Consider the following 25,408-nt stretch of genomic DNA (forward strand, 5'->3'; position numbering starts at 1 on the left):
TTGAACTATCACACAACTGTGAAATGCATAGTTTTGGTCACCATGCACAGTGTCCCCTCCCCACTGAACGACCTAAGACCTAAAAAAAAAAAAAAAAGCTGGGGAAAACCTATCCACTTTCACACCTCACCACCCCTGACTTGCTTATGCATGGCTACTGCATGTAACAATAGGCCAGGGCTACAACCCGGTGGTCCCATCTTAAATAGGGCATCATGTTGACATGGTAATACTGTATAATAGAAGTCTGGAACACAAGCCGGAACATTGTCAAAACAAAAACTTTGGGAAAACCATTGCTTTCCTTCTCCAGTATGCTTCACAAGGTTTGAAAAAAGACAATGGCAAACCTATATTTAGAGAATCTATTGACCCTCAATCTGTGGCAGGTGCACTTGTGATAATCCTCTCCAACATGGTTATGAAAATAAAACTGTTTTTAATATCCAATAAATGCCAACATCAGGGAAGAGTAAATCAAAAAAGTATTGTTGTCAGGGAAGAGTCAAGTCAGTTTGTGTTGTGACTATTGTGTATGTGTGTTGCAGGCACTGAGTGGGTGGACCCTGAGGATCCCACCGTCATTGCAGAGAATGAGCTGTTGGGAGCAGCGGCAGCGATTGAAGCAGCTGCCAAGAAACTGGAGCAGCTGAGGCCAAGGACAAAACCCAAGGTCACAGCACTTTTTCCAGCAGCGTCTGTGCTCCCACCATTCATGCTCACTCCGTTACCCTCCTGCTCAGTGTCAGATATATTATCCTCCCTGGCTGTAGATCATCACCCGGGTGGATTGCATCTGTATTTGGGCTATCAAGTCCTCACACCATGAGTGACATCCTAAAGTCGTTACCCCGTCAGCTTTTTATACACATAAGTCAAGTTATTATTGATATCATCATTCCCGATTCTGTTCTGTTACTGGCGGATACATAAATCATCCACAATCACAGCCATAGAACACTGAGCGTTTGTTAACTTTTCGTTTCTTACCCTTATAACCAGGAAGCAGATGAGAGCTTGAACTTTGAGGAGCAGATTCTGGAGGCAGCCAAGTCCATTGCAGCTGCCACCAGTGCTCTGGTTAAAGCTGCTTCGGCTGCACAGAGGGAGCTTGTTGCTCAAGGGAAGGTACGTCTGAGCCCTGTTCAAATCACACAAAATCACCAAAATGTGCCTCTGACAACATACTGTGTATCCCTATGGTGAAACATACAGTTCTCCTATATGCACATTACGGGCCTGTTGCACAAACATTACTCAGTTTAAGACAAGGATTAAACTTAAATTCATAATAGTAAGAATTGAATATTTAAGTAGTTTCTATTTGGTTTGGTTATTCACGGTCATCGTTCCTGGACTGTTGGTCTGAGGGTGATCATAAAACCCAAAATGGAACAGAAAACTTTACTGGTGTTAATGTGGAGGAGGAGGAGCTACACCACGCAAATCACCAGTTCCACTATGGAAGTTCAGATGGCAAAATTGCAAAGTGAATACAACTAGGAGAGAAGTGGGTAAAGGCCTCCCACTTTAAGACAATCAGGGAAGTCTAAGCTCCAGCAAAGATTATTTCCAATACGTTTTTGTGTCTTCACAGGACTACGGGCTCTGTACGACATCATTTGTTTAGCGTTATTGGAATACTGTCATATCAGAACTCAAATAGAACGATATTTGGAGCCTGGCTTTTAAATGTCCGATTACTGATACGTCAAAGAAATGAGAATTTTCAAATTTACAAAGGTTTAAAAAGGAAGATAATATAAACTGCTCACTCTGACAAATGAAGGTTTATGTCAGCTTTTCTGCTCTTGTCCCCACTCTTGTACTTTTTGGTAAGATGTTGACCCTCTTAGTAAATAAAACTCGACTGTACATTAAAACTATTACGCTTCCAACAATAGATGAACTATTCAATTAATTTATGTAAACTTTTTCCTTTTCAACATGTGATGGACATTGACATTGAAATAATGTTGTGTAATAGCAAACATGTTTTAATTGTTGTGAAAATAAAGCCAATGTGATCCTGAGTGAAGTTTTCCTTTGTTTCCAGGTCGGTGCCATCCAAGCCAATGCAGTGGATGATGGACAGTGGTCTCAGGGGCTCATTTCAGCCGTAAGTGTCTTTTCAGAGGAAAGAAAGAAATGTGTACGTTTTCGGAACTTAAAAGTGAAACCTCCTTCTGTTGATGAATTTTCAGGCCCGAATGGTTGCTGCAGCAACGAGCAACCTATGCGAGGCAGCCAATTCTGCAGTGCAGGGCCATGCCAGTGAAGAGAAGCTCATCTCTTCAGCCAAGCAGGTGGCAGCTTCCACTGCTCAGCTCCTGGTGGCCTGCAAGGTCAAGGCTGACCAGGACTCCCAGACCATGAAGAGGCTACAGGTCAGCTGTGCATGTTCAAGTTCAAGTTTTACACATAGTTTCACTTCCGAAAGCCGAAAGTTGATTATATTGTGTTTTAGTTAAGTTTCTGATCCAGATTTTTTTTGGGGCTCACCCTTAAAATAAATGGATGGTAGAAAGGAGCAAATCCCACTGTAAGACTGGTTGACTGATGGAAATCAGCCTCCAAAAAAGCTCTTTGGGCCAATTTGACCTTTATGTGTAACTGATGCCTTAATTCCAGAGACGTATGTGAGCTGTTTTCACACTGATGAAACTAGGCCCTCTCATATTCTGTGATCCAATCAGCAGTGGCTTATCTCCTCCACTTATGGGCCTGCAGCTGCCACTAGAGTGATTCCCATACATTTAGATCTACAATATCTCTGGAGACGATCCATCAGTCCACCAGTGGCACCTCCAGCGGGGAACATTATCCCTCAACTATGATCACCACCTGCAGCATTCGCTCACTTACTCTGCAGTATTACATTTAAGGCTGTAATATCTCTGTGTGCTGAGTAACCTCCACTCACTTTCCTTACATGAAGCTGCTGCTAAATGTGTGGATAACTTGTTTGCATGGACTGCCATTGTCCACATTCCTTGGAAAATGGCTTTATTAACATGATGGAGCCTGAAGACGAGGTGGGGGGGGGACATGTTTAGGAATGTGTGCCAGCTGTGTGCATTGTGTTTACACCCAGATATTTGTGGTGGAGGTCCACTCACTATAGACCTCATTCATCAATGTGTGTATGAGAGCCAATGTGATCGGACCCTGGCAGATTTGTCGATGAATCCCTATCAGATCTTAATCTGAGCGAGTGCTCTAGCCAATTGGTGATCGGCTTAAGGAAACGCCCACAAAAATCCATAAAAGGCAACGCCTTCTAGAGCCGTGTGCGAAATTATCAACTTGAAATTAAGCCGAGGATTGATGGATGTCCCAACGCCCAGCTGGCTGAGTCTTATGTAAGCAGGGTTGTCCTGTTAATGCGTTGTTCTTGTGCATATGTACAGTATGTTCAGGTATGGGTCTTGCCTGCAGAGAAATGCCTGTAAAGATGAAGCTCCTCTGCTCGATTGCAGTTTGATACAAAAGTTGACCTCCTGTTCAGCTGGTGGTAGCCGTGTTGGCTTCATGTGTCTGACATGAGACCAAGAGGGTGGCCCTTAAGGCAATAGCATGGGTCTCAACCCCTACTCCATTACACTGATTTGGAATCACCCAACTCCAGTCGATTCCCCTCGGGAGCCCTCCCCTCTCTTAAAGTGGACGTTTGTACCGTTTTCATTTATCAGATTAATGGCCTTGACATTCTTGACTCCAACTTCTGTTGTGGGTATTCTGGAAACATATGAACACATTTACAGTAGCTTCCGCCCTGTTCTCTGACCTAGTGGGATGGGCGGTGTCCGGCAGTCTGTGACGAAGCAGCCCTTAGTCTACAGCTTCTGCTTGTGAATATGTTTGATTGTATGTCATGGTAGAGTAACAGAAACATTCCAGTCAGAAGTAAATCACAAGAGGCTACCAGCTCAGTGTCAAATTCCACATAGCCGCAAAAGGAGAAAACTGGGCTCTTGAGTTTGTCAGGAACAACCGATGAGGTCAATGTTTTGCTTTGAGAGGATTTGCGTGAGCGGCTCTTCATTACCTTTTACAGCTGTGCTCAGACACCGAGCAGGAAAAAAAAAGATTGTTATGGTTTCATCCTTGAGCTCAGATAGAAGTGAACATTCCCTTTCCAGGAGTTGCTACACACAGTCACCGCAGGGGGTGTGTCTGCTTCTGCGGGGGAGGGGGGAGGGAAACTGCTGTCTCCATCCTTCACTTATCTATCAAATAAGATGTTTTCTCCATATCTATACCCCTAATCACACTTAATCAGTCAATGATACATTTAAGGGTTTCAACAGCTGCCAAACTGGAGATTCCTCTTACATTGCAGGAAGTCAAGTCCACCTTAAAACTGATGATCTTGTTGTTCTTTATTCTCAGACAGTTCTAGTTGTGTATGTCTTGCATAGGCAAACACACTCATCTCCATGTTTCTCTCTCTGCTCCCCACTCTCTCTGCTCTGTGATGAGCTGAACTTCAGGACAACATGCTGCCCACGTTCAAACTAGAAATGGATATCGAAAATCATAGATAGGAATTTGACAGATTGTGTTGTCTTGTGTGTCTTTTGGTTTCGACATCATGGTGCAACAAAAGACGGCCTGTGAAAATGTATCCATGTTCCGTCCTGACTCTGTACGTGTTGCATTCCCACAGGCTGCTGGAAACGCTGTGAAGAGAGCGTCTGATAACCTCGTGAAAGCAGCACAGAAAGCAGCCTTCGATGCTCAGGATGACCAGGCCGTTGTGGTCAAGAATAAGATGGTGGGCGGTATCGCTCAGGTGAGTAAGACGCGCTCAACAAACCAGACCGGACTTGGATCGTGTCGATGTGTGTACACGTTTGAAGCTGCAGTCACATTAACCCCCCGTGTTATATCGTTAGATCATCGCCGCACAGGAGGAGATGCTGCGGAAAGAAAGGGAACTGGAAGAGGCCAGGAAGAGGCTGGCCACGATTCGACAGCAGCAGTACAAGTTCCTGCCCACGGAGCTGCGGGAGGACGGAGAGGAGCAGTGAGAGCACAGAGAGAAGCACTCAGGACGTCACTCCAGATACTTTAACCCAGAGCAAAGAAGAGGCCTTATGCTTTAATACAGAAAGTACATTTAGCATATTGATTGAAATTGCAAGAGGTATAAGAATGAAAAATCATAATGGTTATTTTAATTCTGTTTATATAATTCCAAGAGCATATTAATACCAATGATTCTGAAATTCCGTAATACACCTTTTGTCCTTTTAGAAGGTGTCCAAGCTTTTGATTCTATGGTTAATGTCTTTCAGTATCATATCTGGATCTTTCGTTATCACTCTTTCATATGGATTGCATGTCTTCATTGTGTACATGCTGTGTAAACTCACCTTAACTGTTAGTATATAGGATTTATGCGAACTGAGAACTTGACGGCAAGCACAATTAAAGCATTATGCAAATGTTTTTGTGAGCCTGTTTATGGGCAAACAGCTTGTAAATGTGTATGTGATACTGAGCGTGAGGCAGGAGGCTCTGATCAGGGGACGATGATGTAATTGTCATACAGTTTTAATCTGGATTAATTGACAATGAAATGCATTTTTTTTTGGGAACTTGGAGTTTTGAGTTGCAATGATTTATTTTGTGATGAAACCAATCAAAGCAGAAAGCATTATTTTTCTAAAGACTGAGAGCTATGAAATGTATTAAAATGGTGTCTTCCATTAAATTTCTTTTTTTATTAAAACTAGGTTTTGGACTTAAGCAGCTTTTTAGGCTTAAACAGGATGACATGATTTATCTGAAGCCATATATTTATCATAAATACAGTACAGGTTGAATCTTGAGAGAATTCTTTTTGGTGTTTGATGTTCGTTGGTTCAGTTTTTCTAGTTTTTAACTGTGCCATATAACTCAGAAGGAATATTTTATACTTCTACAGTCCTATGGTCTCAACCCCAGATGATAGTTTGCCAAGTATTACACACATAAAAAGTCTCATTTGACATTGCCAAGGTCTCACTTAAACAGTTTTCCCAGCTTATAAGTGCATAAAAAGTGTCTTCCTAATGTATTTCTCTAGTATATTTAACTTACCATTTATCCACCTTAAGTTCACCTAATCACTCTTTAATTTAAACAGAACATCATTTAAATCCACTTTTCTACACAACTATTTTTTGCCGTTGCATATTTTGGAAAATATGGCACAGCTTGACCAATATATCTGATATAAAAGTGACTGTGTGTTGTCATATAAAAGTGTTTTCTTATTTCACATTTTTACCTTTAACGTGATGTAATAATAGCTTCATGAGGTGGTTTGATTCTACCAGGTCATGGGCACTGAAAAAGAGATTTATGGTCAATAAAGATGGTTTTTCCTCGATTACAATTTCTTATTGTATTATTTCTCAACTGTTATGAAAAATACTCATGTTTCCAGCTACAAACCCTCGGTAAGAAAATGGTCAATTGAATAAAATAAGTACAAAGTGACAATACATAATAATATACAGCCAAAATAAATGGCACAAACTTGTCTGGACAATGTATCCAGATGTGATACAGATCAAACTTTTAACGCAGTGTGAACGCTGCCTTGGTCAGTCTGTGCCCGGAAGTCCCCTCCTGTCCACCTCCGTGTTCTGAAAGCCATCAACTTTCAGAACACGGCTTCTAAACTGAAAAAAATAAAATTATTTGATGTTTATTTTCTCAATTCCAATAAAAGTCCGATACAAACAGCATTGTTTCTGAAAGTTTCTGAAAAAAATCTGTCTGTCTGTGTCTCTTAAATCGATTGAAAAAACCGACAGACAGACAGATTTGTAGCCCAGCTCTTTAATCACACACGGTGTATTGGGTGAGTCAGGGCTGTGGACTCGATTTGTCTGAGACATAATCGAAAAAAGTCTTGCAGCTGGACTTTTTTTCACAACTGATTTCCCCTTCCCCTTTCAACGTTTTAAAGGAATTTTATCGGGAAAGTTACAGTAACAATTGAAATATGCAAAGTTAATTATTCCTTGTTTAAAACTTGAAATCCAAAGTATAGGAATGCGTCTTTGGTGTGCAGAGACTTGATATTTACATTCTGACTCGGGCTTTTGCCTTTGTGGGTAATGTGTGACTCGGACACGCCTGTTGACTCGAAACAATCTATCCAATATTTTCATTAATACTGACGTCACCGCTCCGACTGAGAGCAGCACCAGCAGGCCAAATATGGAAAGCGTCCCCGCGCGCTGATGGGCGCGTGCAGTGTAGTGTCTGTCCCCCCGTTTCATCCGCGCGCTTCACCTCCGGCCCAGCTCTCACTCACACCGGCACCGCCAGTCGGACCGCACATCACTCGTCTCTCTCTGCCACTGTTTGGAAACAACCCGGAGGAAACATGGAGGCTATCAAGAAGAAGATGCAGATGCTGAAGTTGGATAAGGAGAACGCCATAGACCGAGCGGAGCAGGCGGAGGGGGACAAGAAAGGAGCGGAGGACAAGTGCAAACTGGTAGGAGACCGACACGGTACTGCCTCACCTGAGACTGTGGACAGGTCACGCGCGAGGCAAAACAACTGTGGAAAAATGTTAGACAGGGTTCAAAGAGTGATGTCATTTTGTTAAAAAGATACTTATCCATCTTAGTTTCACCCATTCACTCACTTACTGTCAAATGAAGGTTCTTAAACATTGAGTTGGCTAGTTCAATAACAGTGATAAACCCCATCATGCTGATTCGGTGTAACTTTATTGCCTATCAAATTGATGGAAATGCTGACGAATCACATTTTGGTTAGATTTGAATATTAATTGGTCAGTCCTTCATTAAAGCAGTCTCTAATGTCAGTCAGGGACAAGTCCAGTTCATCCTCTTGTCTCCAACTTTGAGCCCTTACCCTTGAGAAGAGTCACTGACATGTCTAAGTCATTTATTTGGCAATATTAGGTTGCCACAAGTCAATAACTAACAGTTAAAGTGAAATATATCAAACTTCATGTTGGGATGGAATGTCAGAGATCAGACTACATGTATGTAGGGCCTCTTAATCCGCTAGAGTCTGCAGTGTTCTTTACATGCCACAATACACGGATGACTTGCCATTCTTGGAGCCTTACCAGCTGTGGGGCAAAAAAATGTAGATGTTGTCCTGAGGGTAATGTTAGAGGAAATAACATGGGTATGACACCTCTACACGTATAAGAGGGCCAAGTTAATGTCAATTGGGTTTTTTATGTTATATTACAATGTACAGTATCTTCTTTGCTTTTGGTGTTTTGGCCACAGGATGGCGCTAGAGGAAGGCTCATATGTGGCTCATGTCCAAAATGGGAGGGTTTTCTGGGGAGCATGTAGGAGCTCAGTATATATATGTATGTATATCAGTAAAAATCAGTTACATTTAAACATTAGAACACATTTATTGATTATGGATATCTGTATCAAATATCCAGGCCATTAGTTAAGCAAGGTCAATTTGGGGAGGGGAGATTCTGCACTAGCCAGATCCTGGGTCCTCAATATCGATCACACATCTCCGAAATATCAGGGCCAATGTATTGCACACAGTATTACCAACAAACCAATTCAAAGTTTTGCCGTCTCTTCCATAAATTGTAGACAGCAAACTATAGGGACAAAGAGCTTGCTGTGACTTTCCCTTGTAGCTACCGAAGCAGAATCCCCTAAAGCCCCATATGTGTAACACCTATTATCAAAGGTACTGAAATCAAAACACCATCATCAGCCTGTCTCCATTACTCCCTCTCAGTGTGTGTGGTAAACTGGCTCATAGGGGCAACGACGCTTCACGTTTCAGCTCTTTCCAAAAACCAAATTGATATTCTTTTGTGGATGACCCGCTGTCTGTTTCCCGTTGCTCCCCAGTGAAACCGACGAGGTCAGGTAGCACTCTATGAATAGTGCATCAGTCCCTAGGGGAACGCAGCTCATAGCTATCACAATGCCAGCACAATCACTTGCGTTTGCCCGGGAGCATCAAATGTTGGCATGTCTATATTTGTGTTCCCTCTGAAGACCCTCACCTTCTTTGAATTGTTGCTCAGCAGTGAAAGCTGGTTAAAGCTGTTGCATTGGGAGCTGGTAATGCCAGCTCTGGGATCAGGGCTTTGGGATCAGGACTGTCCCAGGCTATTTGTGACTGAGAAGCCTTACATGGCTGCAGGCTGGCGGAGACCGTCAGATGTAATATAGAAATGACATTTGTCTTAGGCACATTGTGTTCTGGCCACATCACTGTCATTTGCAATTTCTTTTTATAGGCCACGGAGCTGTTGTTGCAAACAACGACTTGCTGGGACAATCTATTGAAATGAGTCACAGGATATCAACAGCTAAATGCTCAACATAGAGAGGGTTCATCCCATCGGGAGCGTGATTATACTCAGTAACCTTGCTGGAAATGTGCTCGTTAACTTCTGACATTTTGGTTCTCAACTGGAAAATTTTGGTTCTCAACTGGAAAATTTGTCCCAAGAGTGTTTGTAAATTAAAAAAACATACAATATGAAATTCCAATGGCTTCAAGTCTATTTGGAGCATAATGTGCTCCGTACATTTTCGGGCAGTCTCACTATTAAATGATGAGAGAGTTGTCTGAAAACGGCTTATCCTCTGGAGAAACATCTTGGTACACATGGGAAAGTTGCTCTTATGCACCAGACAAAGGGTCAGGAGGTGACTGACTTTAAGATTTATCCTCTGGGGAATGATAATGTGAGCCTGTTAAGTCCTTTGGGACAGTCTATGTGGTATTGGGCTATAAAAATAAAGTTGAATTGACTCTGATGTGGATATCCATAGCCAGTGTGAATGAGCAATATTTACCATCCTACAAGTATAAAAGGTTTCAGATATAATCAGATATATCATATTCAGCAAACCGTATGAATTAAGGACAAACGACAACAATGCAGCTTCTGTCTGACAAGTTTGATTCTAATTCTCGCTCTGAATAATTCTTAGATTTTATAGAAATCATAGAATAGAATAGACTTTATTAGATTCACAACAGTTCAATCTGTTCTGATGTAGGATTCGCAAAACTTTTGTGGTTGCATGTATGACAGATGAGCCATCTTACTTATCGACAACATGGTTTGTATGTGTGTCTTTGGCTGATGTAGCTGGAAGAAGAGCTCCTGGGACTGCAGAAGAAGCTGAAAGGAGTCGAAGATGAGCTGGACAAATACTCTGAGTCTCTCAAGGATGCCCAGGAGAAGCTGGAGCAGGCGGAGAAGAAGGCAACAGATGTGAGCCAATGATACCGATCATATTACTGCACGTAGTTTGGACCTATTGTAATCTATAATAAGTCTGCTTATATTTATCTCTCACAGTAAGTATCAGGATGTTTGCGGTGGTGGCATTCTGAAAATCTAACCCTGCATCCATCACAATTAATTACTGTTGTCATTGCACATTTCCATATGGTTATCAGATACATATTGAGGTTTAGGCAACAATGAAGGACGCACACATGGTTGTGTATTACAGCCTGTACTACGAAGCGTGATGAAAGGCTTAATCGACTTTGTTGAAGCTCAAGTCGGACTTTTCCATATCACAAAGCTGACTCACTTCTGCTCTCACTCTGTCGCCATAGTAATTTATACTCCACAGCAATCCTGGACCAGAGCAGGATTTGTTGGAGCTAACTTGGACTGTGTAAAGCTTCGCCTCTTGACCAATCACCTCGTTTTGAAAAATAGCATCACGGTACCTGCAGGATCCCATTGATATCTTTAGGGGGTTTCCCCATACAAAGCTGCGAGAGGATATTTAGATAGGAGCAAAATACATTTAAATTCCCTGAAGATACGCTTTTACTAACGATATGGACGCTTACTTGCTCTTTTGTGTTTACGCTGCCACGATTGCAACTAAAACAACAATGATGAAAATAATGCTTAATCTAAGGTATTGATCACAGGTGATATTCGATCACCAAGATACGGTAATGACACTGAAGACAACTTGAAATTTACGAATGAAGTCAGATCAAATCCAACTTTATTTAAACCGATTTGACATGAATGTATAAAATAAAGGACAACAAACACGTGACCGTTCCGTTTTGTTCCTATAGGCCTGTAGTCCACCTGTATGTACACTCAAAGGTATACAACTCTCTAATATCAACAACAGCAATCAGAGATGACTGATCACGTCTTCATTTCGTCTTTCCATGTAAACATAATAACTTAGATTTAATAATAAGAATAATAATAATAATAATAATACACAAGCTAGCGAACTTGATTTACTGAAGTAGAATGAATAATTTGATTTTCTAGTTTTATTGACGAGCTATCCAGGCTCTGATGGAAACCCAATGTTCATACACTCACACTGGGTCAATTAAATATTGTTATAAGGAAAAATGGCAGAAATGTCCTTATCTCACAACATAATGGTGAAGTGTCTTAATACAGCCAGGAATCTCGTCTGCATCATCGCCCATGAGGACTGAGCCAAGGACATTCACCCTCTACTGTAAACTTTATAAGCCAGTCTGATCAGCTGTTTCTGAGTTATGCATTTTGGACACACACACACACACACACACACACACACACACACACACACACACACACACACACACACACACACACACACACACACACACACACACACACCTAAACACATAAAGCTCTTTACAAAGCCTTTTCTCCCTCTATGAATAATTATCAATTATGCTGTGATGCTGAACACATTTTTAGTGAGGTGGGACTGCTCTGCTCTAGGCACAAACAAGGGCTGTTTCTCTCCTTCCTGCTCAAGTTAAGATGATTGGGATAGGTACATGTATGCTCTCTCGCTCTCTTGCTTGCTCTCTTAAACCCACATGGCGTCAGATATCAGTTTGGTATGAGTCCTGTGATCTTGCCTACAGCACAGGGGGATGTAGGAAACCCGCAGGCTTAATCCCCTGTTTTAAATATGTACAGAACATTTTGTTGCTGTCAGTCAAATTTTCACATGTGCACTTTGTCCTCTGTCCAAAAAGATTTTATTATATACTGTATATATATCTATATTTGAAATATAGAAATATTTAATTTTAAAACTGACCTTCAGGATACAATCCATGCTTAAGCCACATCTCCCTATGCCAACCTTACATCATCAATACTGGTGTAAACCTGGTGGTGAGTAGTATTACCACTGACAGCTGTTGCAGCAAAAATTATTCAATCTGTCATGTGCAATATCAGATTCTACTAACATATCATAAACCTTGTCAACACCTTACAGCCAATGCTATCTATTCCAAGGGTTCTGCAAAGGGTGTAGTGAGTGGTTGGTTGGCTTGCTACTGTATATCAGAATATGTACAGTGCGCCACTAATTGGCTTTGTGGGGAACTGCAACTGGTACTATGCATACTGGGCAACATTTTTTAAAATCAATCGTGACTTCAAAGAAACAAAATAGGTACACAGGAAGTGGATGAAAACTGCATTTCTATGAGGGAAATAAGAGCCCAAAGGTCCCATTTCCGGTCTTAAAATAAAAGTGCGAACTCTGGAACTCAAATTTAAAAGTTATACCAATTCGTAAATGGATTACATTCGCTGCATTCAAGAAGACTTTGCTACGTTTAATATTCTATGAAAGCATCCCCGTGGATTTGATATTTGGGTCAAAACATTCCTCAAAGCTTTATTTTGAAACGATAAGTGGTTCCGCCGTGTCGCTTGGGAAGAGCGTTGCCGTGGTTACACTGCGAAAACAAGTCTGACAGCCGGCACAGTATGGCGACTTTCTCCTCGATAGAAGCGGTTAGAAAAAAGATTCAGACGCTGCAGCATGTGGCGTACGAGGCGGAGGACCGAGCCGGGATGCTGCAGGGGGAGGCGGACATGGAGAGACAGGCCAGAGAAGGGGTGACACACGCACACACACACACACTCACTCTCACGCACACACACACACACACACACACACACACACACACACACCAAAAGATGGTTAAATTGTTGATTATGGCTCAGCAGTTCCGTCCTAAGTCTCCCTTTCGTTTGCTCAATAAATCATATTTTATTTTTTATGAGCAACTTTCATGGCTAAACGTCTTGCAAGGCTCCGTGGAGAACCTTTGTCTGTTCTACTTCTAATACCTGAACCTTGTCGCAATCGGTTCAAATAACACATGGATGGCTCTGCTCAATTGGCCCAGGTCATGTTAGTTAAAAAGTCCACCCGGCCTCCTTTATAATCCTTTCACAGACACGTGAAATGTTTCCCATGCAGATTGTTTAATTTATAAAAATCAAAGCGTGCTCACCTGATGCGTTGACACGGAAGGTGAGACAGCGAATTAATGTGATTAAGGAATTTTAAATCAGGTGTTTAGAGTAATTCGCCGTTCAGGCCAGCAGGAGGCAGTGTCGCACTTAAGGTGGTGAACTCTAGAAAAACTAAAGTAGATGGGTGTGAATGCCCTTTTAAACCAGCTGCAAACTCCAAAGTAACACTTCCCTATAGGCATCTCTCCATCCATCTCTTTATGATCCATAATCCCAACTCCTCTCACTCAGATCATTTCTGTGACGACCAAGGTGTCTGTTAGAATGCAATGACCCGAGGAGGAAAGTAGGCAGTGGATGCTTCCAGGCTTGAATAGACAACCAGTTATGTAGACATTTTCACTGTGGAATTTGATGTAGTGCAGTAATATTTACAGTAGACTGTGGCTTGAAAAGTAAAACGAAATAGATAATAGATACAAAATAATTCAATTTCAAAAGAAACTCAAACAAAGGATGCTCGATAGGCAAAAACACTTCTGGCCAGACTTCTTCACACAGAAATACAGACTGGTTGTTGGTTCTGTGGTTTGGCTGTGGTAAGTTTGGATAGTGAGTTAAAACTAACAACATGAAAAAACACATCTGCAAACAACAAAGTCATTACACATCACACTTCACTAAACCACACCTAGATGTATTATTTCAAGCATTGTGTAAGCTTGCATGGTGTGCAGTGCATGTGTGTTTAAATGTCTGGGAGTGTCTCATTGCTTAGCCATCAACGCTGATTTGCATTGATGTGATTGATTAATGATAACCAAATAATGCTGTTATAACCTGCAGCTGAGAGCATCTACACTTCCATCTTAGATTGGGGGAGGAGTTACATAAAAGTACTGAGTACACTTGTTACCTCACCCACGACTTCTTTCTATGGCCATTCTTTCTGAAAGCCTGAAGCATAGAATCAAATTATAACTGATTGTACATTCAGCTGTAGTTTGATTCAACATACAAAAATGGACTTGAGAGTGAAGAAGTTTCAGTTCATTTGTAAAACCCAGAAAGAGACACTGGGTGTAACCCTACATTAGATTGAATACCTTGTTCTTTGTGATATTCTATGTTGTTTGCAAAATATTTGTTCTTGATTGTGTCTTTATCGTATATCCAAACCTTATACTTCATTGTGACATGAACTGTCTTCAAGCTTTGATGGACAGCATGCTGTGACTGTGTTTTGCAGGCTGAGGCGGAGGTTGCTTCTCTAAACAGGCGTATCCAGCTGGTTGAGGAGGAGTTGGACCGAGCTCAGGAGAGACTGGCCACAGCTCTGCAGAAACTGGAGGAGGCAGAGAAGGCTGCAGATGAGAGTGAGAGGTGCGGAGCCGTCGCTATTCTCCTGCGTTCACCTCCAGTCCATCAGAGAAACAGCATTTTCCATTTTCTCTTGTTTTTATCAGAAACTGTTGGGAAAGTGCAGTCATTAATTTGGGATCTGTTCCACAGGCAGGCTTCCATAGTGAATACATAGTACATTACATATGTCACGTTTGTGAGGGACTGCTGATTGTTCTCTGTTCCGCAGAGGAATGAAGGTCATAGAGAACAGAGCATCAAAAGATGAGGAGAAAATGGAAATCCAGGAGATGCAGCTGAAAGAGGCCAAACACATCGCTGAGGAGGCTGACCGCAAATATGAAGAGGTCAGTCTTTGTTTCTAAACTACAGCTTCTATTGTAAACCATTGTGTACGTCACAGTGCGGCTACAGGGCTCGGACTTAATTACAGATACACACAAGTAGTTGAGTGAGGAGAAGTCCAAGGTTTTGGGTCAGCAAACAGTAGTCCAAGACAGGCGTACTGTCTGTAACCCAATCAGTTCAGGCAGAAGCCAACAGTGCTCAACGAGCTCAGGTGAGGAATCAAATACAGATGAGCAAAACCAGAACACTTGAGAAAAGCTTCAGCAAACTACATTAAACCTGCAATCCATTGTCCTCTGTAGACATTCTCAGTGAATATGCAACACGTTCTGAAAGGAGACAGGTTAAGTGTGTGTTGTATATTTGCAGGTTGCACGTAAACTGGTGATCCTTGAGGGTGATCTGGAGCGTTCAGAGGAGCGCGCTGAGGTGGCTGAGGCGTAAGTCAATGCCTACATAATGCATACTCACACTCACACAAGACCCGCTGTACATTATTCATGTTTTTGTAGTGGGACTAGTTCTGTTTAGTGGTATATATATCACATATATACTGAATATGGGAAGCTTCAAGCTAAACTGGAGGGAACGAATCACAACCCAGCAGCTTTCCAAGAAATTTAGTTCAAGAAGTAGCCGAGCAAGTTTTCATTTTTTAATACTTGACTGCATGAATGATGGTTTTTGTGGTTGTTCTTTTTGCGCATGCGGATCTGACATTTTGTGAAACGTGCACACGTGTGGCCTTTAAGAGCAGAGCTGTGTTCACACTGGTGTCAGGTATAGAACACTTACTAACAGGAATGTAAACTATCAACACAATCAGATCTGACTTAAATAAAGGTAACTGAGCATTAAGGCCTTGAATGTGAATGTGTAATGTAGCTATAATTGCCCACGATGTAAAAGAGTGAAACAAACCACAGGCTGAACTAATCAAACTGTTGTGCCTGGATGTGTGTGTTATTTGCTCTCTCAGTTTGTATTTTTATGTAATGCATGTCTGACACCACCGCCTGTTCCCAACTGGGGACTTGCACTGTTGTATGGCTGCCCTGCTCATTCTCCCCTCACCCCTCACCCCTCACCCCCTGACCTCCTGGCTGTGGACTAACCAGTCGTGTCAGGGAGCTGGAGGCGGAGCTCGGACTAATGGATCAGAATGTGAAGTCCATGATGTCTGGAGAGGATGAGGTACTTATGGACTGGACCATGGTCTAGCTTTGCTAACGATCTGGCCTGCTGACCTTCCTTCTTCTGGCCCTTAACCTCTAACACTATTGTCTGTCTGACTTGCACTGGCACCATGTACTTCAGTTGTTGCATACTCATTCAGTCCCAATCTTATTTATTTTCTTATTTCGCGTCGATTGAGTCGGTTAATGGGCTTCATTTTACCCTCCTATCTGCTTTCTTTCTTTAAAGAAAACTGACTTTATTTGTTGTCTTACCCAGAGTCAACTGAGTCCAGGTCCAGGATATGTCTAGTTAAGCTTGGCATAAACAGGAAAAATGCACCTTCCAATGATTTAAAGCTTTTCTTCTTTGTGTATTTTTTATAGATGGAAGCAATATGGCACTTGGTTTTAAGAACATTTACCTTCAGAGCTATTTCCTGAACTACTGATGGTAGCAGTTGATACAATTACACACACACATTAAAACCTTGATCATTATGTGATTAGTCAAATGAATACATCTATTAATTTCATCATAAAATCGACACCATAGTTGGGTTGAAAGCAGCATGATCAGTGGAAGGAGTATCAGACTGATTACGTGATTGTGGATTGATTTATTCAGACGTCTAAACCTTAGAATTGTGGTTAGACCGCTCCACATTCATTTTCTCACTTTGCAGACTCTCTACCGATAATGATTATGTATATTTGGCCAATGACGGACTGCTTAATTCTGTCTGTGTGGATATTTCTTTCTGGCCTTTTTGTGTACACAGAGAGGGGAAGAAAAAAGAAAAGGAAAACAAAAACAGAGAAAACAATAATGAGACTACAAAAATGTGATACACACGTGATTTAAGGGGAAAAAGTAACAGTGACAAAGCACAGCCAGTTATGATGACATAACCAATCTTGATCTGACCTAGTTTCAACTTATTCAAGAGAAAATGGTTATGGTACTAAACCCTTTAGCCTCGTCTGTTTCACACAATACTATGTATTGCGAAGATATACAGTATTTGTAGATACTGTATTCTCATCCTTTCATGTGACTCTGGGTAAGATGGCAAACAAATTCTGGAGCATTTCTTTGAGTCAGTGGTTCTCAAACAAGTAAGAAAAGGAGCCAGTTGTGTTTTTTGGATGTTCTATCGGTGTCTGTCTTGTGGAAAAAAAGCCGATTCTCCCACTTCAATTCAATCAAAGATGCTAAGAAATGTGCGTAAACACATTTCCTCCTGTGGTGATTGTTACACACCACATGATCAGAGCTGATAAGGAGTCTGTCCCAACATAGAGGGTATTACACTTTGCGTTATCTGTCCTAGATATCCGAAAACGTTATCTAGATAATAAGGTTACACGTTAATACGACACAGTGCTTGCAGAACAAATATTGGTCAGATCTCATATCTGATCTGCCTGTCTCTCTTTGTGATTGGATCTCTGTCACTAGTAACCAGGTGTAAGTGTTGCATACATGGAATCCAGCCATGAGTTGTAAGCAACACCTCGCCTCCTTTTGCTCGCCCCACTCGCTCTCATTCATCAAAGTTATTTGAGTGGGAGATGTGTCTTGCCGTGAATTAGGATCTGCTGTGCGGATTGTATTTACAACCAGGATGACTGCAGCATTGATCTGATCACAGTGTGAGCCCCGTCCACATGCGGTCTGGCAGATAGGATAGCGTTCTGATTGCAATGTGTTCTTAAAGCATTTACACCGTTTTTATTGTCCTAATACCATATTTGGATACAGGTTTCATGTTCATGCAAGGTGTAAAATGCAGGCTTAGAGTTACGCTGCATGCTTTAGCCAAAGGTATGCACAGACTCTACATCCAGGGCAGTGATCATATCACACAGTTTGAGAACCACTGCTATACCAATGTCATGCTTTGATCCCCTCTGCTGTCCTGCTTCTCAAATTTCTCCTCTTTCTTTTCTTGCCTTTCCTTTTTCTTGTGTTGTCCAGTAAATCAGGTGACCTTGAGGAAGAGTTGAAAAATGTCACCAACAACTTGAAGTCTCTGGAGGCCCAGGCTGAAAAGGTACTGTAGGAGCTGGAGGAGCAGGAGGAGCTGTGGAGGCGGCTTCTCCTCTCAGCCCTTGGCGAGCCCAGATACATAATGTATAGTTTGTCCATACTTATTCTATGACTTTAAGTTCTTCTTTCTTTTGATTCAACAATTTGAAACGTTCCCAGTTTTCTCTCTTTTTCACTTATACTGCATCCACACATGAGTTTTAAAGCTGTTTTGAATTGTTTTTGAATTGCCTCATGTTTCGATTGCAGTATTCACAAAAGGAGGACAAATATGAAGAAGAAATAAAAGTTCTTACCGACAAACTCAAAGAGGTGAGACTTCCCAATACCCTTTAGTCCATTACATTTACACTTCATTCTTTCATCCAATGCTATATAGAAGATAGGTAAACACAAGAAAGGAGCTGATCGATGATACACAAGCACCAACAAAGCAATCAGCAGAGAACCAGAAGCCAATCAATGACAGCATACTTACGCACATGTTCTGCTTCTCTCAGGCTGAGACCCGTGCAGAGTTTGCTGAGAGGTCTGTGGCCAAGCTGGAGAAGACCATAGATGATCTGGAAGGTAATAAACACGTTTTTTCTCGTATCTCAGCTTCCTACTCATATACTGACAGCCTTGACAATTCTGCTGAATCTCCTTGGCATGAGTGTTGCAGTAATACACTTACATGAGCTTAGCTAATCAAAATCCTAGTGCTGAAGCTGACAGATATTTGGTCAACCAGACTGTATTTGATCAGCAGTTTTTCTGGTGGTGTTGTTTTGTTTTGTGTGACTGACCTGTAACACAACACTGATATATGCCCTCTATTCCCTCAGAATTATTTTGTGTGGGCAACGGGCATTGGACATAACCTCTGTCCTAACATACACCCCTGCAGTGTTGTGGCTATAACTAAGCTAAATTCATGTAGTCAGCAAAACTAAGCTAAATTCATGTAGTCATCAAAACTAAGCTAAATTCATGTAGTCATCAAAACTAAGCTAAATTCATGTAGTCATCAAAACTAAGCTAAATTCATGTAGATAACTTTAAATTTCTCTCAATGATGCTATACCATAACTCCATGTGTTTTTAAATTGATTCTAGTGGAAAATGGATAATAGCTAGATAATAGACTCTTTAAATCTAGAATCTGAACCTGTGCGCCTTCTGCAAGGTCCGGAGTTTGAGACAGATTGGGCCTTTTGTTGTGGAGTTTGCATGCCCTCCCCCCTGTCTGTGTGAGTTTCCTGCAGGTGATGCTGGTGGTTAAGTGCATTGGAAACTCTAATTCCCCTCTTTGAGCTGTTTGTGGTAAGGCTGGACCTCTGACAAGGCTTCCAGAAAGGTTTTTGTCAGAATATATACCAGAGAGATTTCTAAAATAGGCGTCTCTAAATCTAGATCAGAAGCATTTGCATGAAGTGCTGTGATATCATTCCCTTGGCTGTTTGAAGAGTTGTCAATTTTTATAATATTTTCAAGTCATATTCTATATTTCCTTTGTTTCATTTGCTGAACTCTCCTGTCTGCTGTTTGGTCTCCATGTTGTCTGGTCCATCTCTTGTCTGTCTGTCTGTATGCGTGTCTGTCTCTCTGCGTATCTGTATGTCCCCCTCCAGATGAAGTGTATGCTCAGAAGCTGAAGGGCAAAGCTCTCAGCGAGGAGCTTGACCTGGCTCTCAACGACATGACTACATTGTAGACGCTCTCTCACTGCCATTCTGCTCCTCCTCCTCCTCCTCCTCCTCCTCCTTTTCTGAGAAGTATCTTTACCTGCTTTCCCATGTTTTGTTTCATTCCACAATAGCATCATTTTCTAGGAGATCATAGAAATGTAACAGAAGATTATTGCTGAATTCTCCCTCCCTTGCAACCTGTTCTGCTGACCTTAATCTGTCTTACCTCACACCAGTCTTTTTACACAACCAGCCACGACTGTGTGTTTGTTGGTTCATTACTGAGACCTACATTCACTGATGTACAACTTCTTATCTGTTGCCCTTCTCCCTCTATAATAAATTTATGAAAACCTTTCCTGTTCCTTTCATTTCTGTCTTGCTTTTCTTTTTTCGCCACTATGATTTCCCTTTCTTTTTGAGCTTTTTCAAGTCAGGTTTATTTGGGCTGTACCCAATATCACACACAATCAATGGTTTGAAGCACTTTACAGCCCCACACAACAAATGGTTCCTTGTGTAATATGAGGGTGGGGATGGGGGTGGGGGTTGGACTGAGAAAGAGGGAGAGAAAACGAGAGTCCACAGACAATGATTGGAGTCCCAGAAGAGTCATAACAGTCCAGAGAGAGGAGGGGGTGGAGTGCAAGTCATTGTAGACCGGGGTGGTATGGCAGCACGGGATTGTGGGATCTGTTAGGGCTCTGAGGAACCTGCTAGGAGCCTGGCCAGGAGATCATCTGATCCAGATGCCATATCGTATGCTGAATTTTTGGACACAGCTACGGCCGCCAGTGAGAAAGATGTGAATGACAAGTGGGCCGAAAGGGGACAACTAGTAAAGCGTTATAACAGTAAGAGGACCCAGACAGTTACATGCAATATAGTCATTATCTGCAATGCTGAGTCTAATAATGGCTGTTTTGCAGTGATAAAAACACGTGACCTTGGTAGTTGAGTAACGTTTGCATAAGAATTTAAATGTATACCATAGTATTAAGTTAACAATTGAAGCAATACGTGAGGTGTTTCGCAAGGGTCTGTGTTGGGGCCCATCGTAATATCAACATGCTGCCACTTGGACAGATACAGGACTGGATAATCACTCTTATGCACATGGTACCTAAATCTACATCAGTCTACCTCTACGTCAATGGTGACCATTCTCTCAAATTACCAGCCTGCAAGAGGTCCAGAAGTTGTACAAGCCCCAGTTCCAAAAAAGTTGAGACAGTGTGTAAAACGCAAATAGAATATGTTTAAAATTTATCAATTTTATTTAACATTTTTTGTAAATTCACACTCATTCTAAATTTGATGCCTGCAACACGTTCCTGAACAGTTGGCACAGGGGAAATGTAAGACTAGGAACTGATATAAACAGTTTGATAGGTAACGTGATGCGACCATCAGAGACATCACTGCTTATTTTAGGAAGACAATGTCAAGCCACATTCTGCAGGTGTAACAACTGCCTGGCTTCATTGTAAAAGAGTGCGAATGCTAGACTGGCCTGGAAAATACGACAGTGGACAGTGATACACTGGACTGTTGAGCAGCTGAAGTCTTATATCAAGCAAGAATGGGGGGAAATCATATCACCAGAACAACAAAGAACGTGCCAGCAGGAAACACATTACCTTGTGCAGTACACTTGAATTTTCTGTAACAAGTCTTGACAGGTGATGTGTTTGCAAGCTCATCTGTGATTTTCTCATTCCCTCCAGAGAAACTGGCCCAAGCTAAAGAAGAAAACCTGGACATGCACCAGGTGTTGGACCAAACCCTCCAGGAGCTCAACAATCTATAGAGACCTGGACAAAGCCTGGTGATGGTGCAGACACCCAGCAATACCAAACAAGCTTCCAGCACTAACCCTTCATACCCAAAGCTTCCAGTACATGCAGTACATGCTTCCAAATGCAATCCTGACTCAAATCACCAGAAAGTCATTGGTCAATTGGTCATTTGTAGGAATCCCCTGCACACAGGCTCTGGCATAGGTGAGACCGGGCCATTTTCTTCAACTCACAAGTAAGATCCAAGCCGAGTCTTTTGTAAAGACAATCAAGTCACAAATCAAAACTGACAAGTCCAAGTTCTTTAGTTTGCAGAAGAAACTTTACTAATGTCTTTTCAGAAGACGTACATTTAATCATAATTAATTCATAGTATATAGATTTCCATAATTGATAATTAACATGTTGTCAAATATCAATTCAGATTATTATATTGTAAAACACTCAAGATGTAAGCATGTGAGTAGATATAATAGAATAGTCAAAGAGAAAACTATTTTGATATTATCAAATCAAGATATTTATTATAATCATCATTTATTGGATAACTTAAATTGAATGGAAGTTATTCACAAATCATTTATTATTCATTACCAATGAAAACACATAAGATTGATTTTCCATTTTTAAAGTCAAAGTGGATGAACTACTGGGAGCTGTAATAGCAATATTTTCTAACTAAACAAAATCATACATATGACAGTCCCCCCAGGAAGTCAGGATGTTTTTGGGTGATTTTTGCAATAATAGATAATAGAAAGATGGCTACATGATAGATAGATAGATAGATAGATAGATAGATAGATAGATAGATAGATAGATAGATAGATAGATAGATAGATAGATAGATTGATAGATTGATGGTTTGTGTGAATTTCTGTTCTAATGAAAATTACAACGTCATTTTTTCCTGAACAAGCTGAAGATGATTGCATATTTCACTCATATTACCCATGTATTGCTACAAAATGAACCATGGAACCTTTTTGACTAACATCAATAAAAGAATAAACACAACATTGATTTTAACAACATGATTTTGTTATCACTGTGTCGGTAAAGTTCTTTGTAGAAATAAACTGCATCTCAGTGATTTACAAAGATTCATGATGACGAGGTGGGTATGTGTCAACAAAATTGTAATATGAGATGTTTTATGAAGCATGAAAATGAGAAACTACATGTCTGTAACCTTGCATGGACAAAAGGAGTGATACGAGGCAGTAATCCGTGGGAGAGTAGGAGATGAATGTTGATGCTTTCTTGACTAAAACAGTTACTATTTTGTGCTATTCAACTGTTTCTACTTGTTCTGAGACTTTCCATGAGACTTTGTGTTCTTGATTCACCATGACTATATGAACAGTGAGAAGTGTTACTAAGACGTGTTGACCTGCCTGCCTATGATGAGGGACAACTTCCTTGAGGCAGTGTCATAGTGATTGTGAAACTTGTAAACAAGGTAGAGAAGGTGCTCTCTGAGGTGGTGCTCTCTCTGGTGTTCTACTGCTGTACTGTATGTGTGCCATGCTTCAGCATTAATAGGGGCTGTGAAGAGAAACTGTTTGTCTAAATCCTCCAGAACAGTGCAGTTGCATTCAAACTGCCACGACTGTATGCCTGTTTACAGTAATTGTATAATGCTTCAAGGTTGATTAGATGTGTTACAGAAAGTATGGCAGACGTTTGAAGCCAAAGACAAGGAGAGAGAGAGAAATGTAAGTTCTGCTCTTGGTCTTTCTGTTGGGCTGCTGAAGCTTTTATTTGTCAAACTATAGACTCTTACTCTTACTATAGACAGAATAGTCAATTTTCTTTAATTATGCTCACGAAAAAGAAAAACTCCTCCTCCTCTTTGTCCTCCTCTGTCCTAGAGAGGAGATAGGAGATAACTAAGGAGTCGGAGGAGAAGGATGACAAGGACGAAGGGAAACAATTCCAGTGCGACAGATGATCGTAGCTAAGCCAGCACTACGGGGGTTTACAAAGACATCCTATCAACGTGGCACTCCAACGCAACACTTCCTCAAATTAGCCGTCAACCATACTGGGTAGCTGGTAGGCACCCTCTGAAGTGAGACAACTTTGATTTTGAGGTAGACTTGCCAACGCACTTGAAACTGACAAATAAGGGTGAGTGTGTATGTTCTTCAAAGGGAGCTGCACTGGACGGACACAGTTGTTGTGATGATGATGATTATGATGATGATGGGATGTTAGAGCTGGATGGTCTTTTCATGATCAAATGTCACGTCTAACTGCAAGCTGACACTGAAAACAACACACTACTAACTACTAATATCAACACGGCTTAAGACTTGAGATTAACACAGCAATCAAGGTCTCACATGGAATTGCACATTATGATCCACAGGCGTTCCAGATCATGACTGATGACAGGTGTAGTGTGTGATAGGATCCACTTGTGTGTAGAGTCTATGCATGATAATCAAACATGCTACCTTTCTGTCTTTGTCGTTGTAGTCGCAATCCTCATGAGTCATTCAGAATGTTTATGTCAGCATGTCCTCTTTATAGGGTTCATTGCTGGGAATGTTGACTCATAAGTATGTGCTTAAGTATGTGCTTACAAGGTACATTTTGTGAACAAATGGTGGTAGATTTGGGAAATCTGACTCTGACACCAGCTGTAAGGTTAGATTTGAGCAATTTTGGGTAGTAACGGAAGAAGAGTAGGAGTGTTACAAAATCAGGAATCAAAAGAAAAGCTTAACAGAAGGGTGAGGAAATAAATGAGCAAGATTGTATTTCAAAATGAATGATTTTCTGCCAAGCTCGCACACAACTCACACCAAAACTCTACCCTTGAGTGAAGCATCTTACAGCTGTCAATGCGCAAGCCACACAGATAAAAGTGTGCAGCTGAGTCATTACACTATTATCAGAATGTAGTCTTAGGATTTCCCCAAACACAATTTTGATCCAGCTACACAAACTTACACATGCTCACCAACTTAAACGTGCTCTGATTGCTCCATTGGGGAGAGATAACTCTAGCAGCAACAAAAGCAGGTCCAAAATCTGCTTATGTTTACATAAAACAACTGCAGTGCGCACAACGACCTGCCAGAATAAAAGTCAAACTCCAAATACAATTAGACAGCCAATCGATCTTTTGAAAGATGGACAGGCAGGTTATGTCTGTCTGTCTTGATGCCATGATCTTTGTGTATGACTCCCCAGCCTTCTGCATCACACAACCTGGTACTTTGTTGCCATTAGTAGAGGCAGTGGCATGTGGAGGTTCTATCGTTCAGTCCCACGTGCAGAAACCTTCCGACCTGAGAGGGTTTTGACTTTGCTCTGTCCAGATTCAGGCATGGCAGCACTCTCTCTCTCTAAGCTGAAGTCAGATATGAGCCAAATGTCCTGGAGTCGAAAACCCTTAAGACCTTTTCTCATGGGTGTGTGATCCATGCACCGAGTGAAGGTTAGAGGGGGTAAGTACATGGAAGGACACAAAACACAGTGTATCCTGCTCTGGGAGCCAACATGAGGAAGTGCCCTCTTAACATTCATTCCAGACAGGGAAAGCAAGCATCTCTCAGGTCCAGGGTAGCAACAATGTGTCTGTGTAGACAGCTTGCCTTCCTTTGGGCCTGTCAAGATTCTGTATTACAGGAGGCATCGGTGCCTCTTTGGCTCCATGAATATTAATATTTGAATTTATCAGTGAATAAAAAATACAGGTATATATTTATTTTTTCTCAAAATCTGTG

At 41.4% G+C, this 25,408-nt stretch overlaps 2 protein-coding genes across 9 annotated transcripts in view; both read left to right on the forward strand.

Annotated features, from left to right (window-relative positions):
• Positions 1 to 6,379, forward strand: part of tln1 (talin 1) — a 47,530-nt gene extending 41,151 nt beyond the window's left edge. For all 3 annotated transcript variants that reach the window (XM_076164275.1, XM_076164277.1, XM_076164276.1), the window contains 6 exons: positions 549 to 673; positions 1,003 to 1,128; positions 2,057 to 2,119; positions 2,205 to 2,387; positions 4,670 to 4,795; positions 4,899 to 6,379. In XM_076164275.1, the coding sequence (XP_076020390.1) occupies positions 549 to 673; positions 1,003 to 1,128; positions 2,057 to 2,119; positions 2,205 to 2,387; positions 4,670 to 4,795; positions 4,899 to 5,033 (758 nt within the window). In that variant the 3' untranslated portion in view covers positions 5,034 to 6,379. The remainder of the gene's footprint in view (positions 1 to 548; positions 674 to 1,002; positions 1,129 to 2,056; positions 2,120 to 2,204; positions 2,388 to 4,669; positions 4,796 to 4,898) is intronic.
• An 881-nt stretch (positions 6,380 to 7,260) lies between these two features.
• On the forward strand, positions 7,261 to 23,373 carry tpm2 (tropomyosin 2 (beta)). Of its 6 annotated transcripts, none has more exons than XM_076164278.1 (9): positions 7,261 to 7,501; positions 10,136 to 10,261; positions 14,511 to 14,644; positions 14,853 to 14,970; positions 15,341 to 15,411; positions 18,128 to 18,203; positions 18,449 to 18,511; positions 18,700 to 18,769; positions 19,813 to 20,224. In XM_076164278.1, the coding sequence occupies exons 1-9, from the start codon at positions 7,388 to 7,390 to the stop codon at positions 19,893 to 19,895; spliced, it is 855 nt and encodes a 284-aa protein (XP_076020393.1). In that variant the 5' UTR covers positions 7,261 to 7,387; the 3' UTR covers positions 19,896 to 20,224. The 6 variants fall into 6 exon arrangements, with proteins under 6 accessions (XP_076020393.1, XP_076020394.1, XP_076020397.1 ...); XM_076164279.1 differs by lacking the exon at positions 19,813 to 20,224 and adding an exon at positions 21,597 to 23,361 and having other exon boundaries at positions 7,263 to 7,501; XM_076164282.1 differs by lacking the exons at positions 7,261 to 7,501; positions 10,136 to 10,261; positions 18,128 to 18,203; positions 19,813 to 20,224 and adding exons at positions 12,767 to 12,898; positions 16,090 to 16,165; positions 21,597 to 23,372.
• The last annotated feature ends 2,035 nt before the right edge of the window (positions 23,374 to 25,408 follow it).

Source organism: Genypterus blacodes, unplaced genomic scaffold (assembly GCF_046128005.1).
Source record: "Genypterus blacodes isolate CSIRO-AG114 ecotype Tasmania unplaced genomic scaffold, CSIRO-AGI_Gbla_v1 ptg000133l_1, whole genome shotgun sequence".
In the NCBI taxonomy this organism is placed as follows: domain Eukaryota; kingdom Metazoa; phylum Chordata; class Actinopteri; order Ophidiiformes; family Ophidiidae; genus Genypterus; species Genypterus blacodes.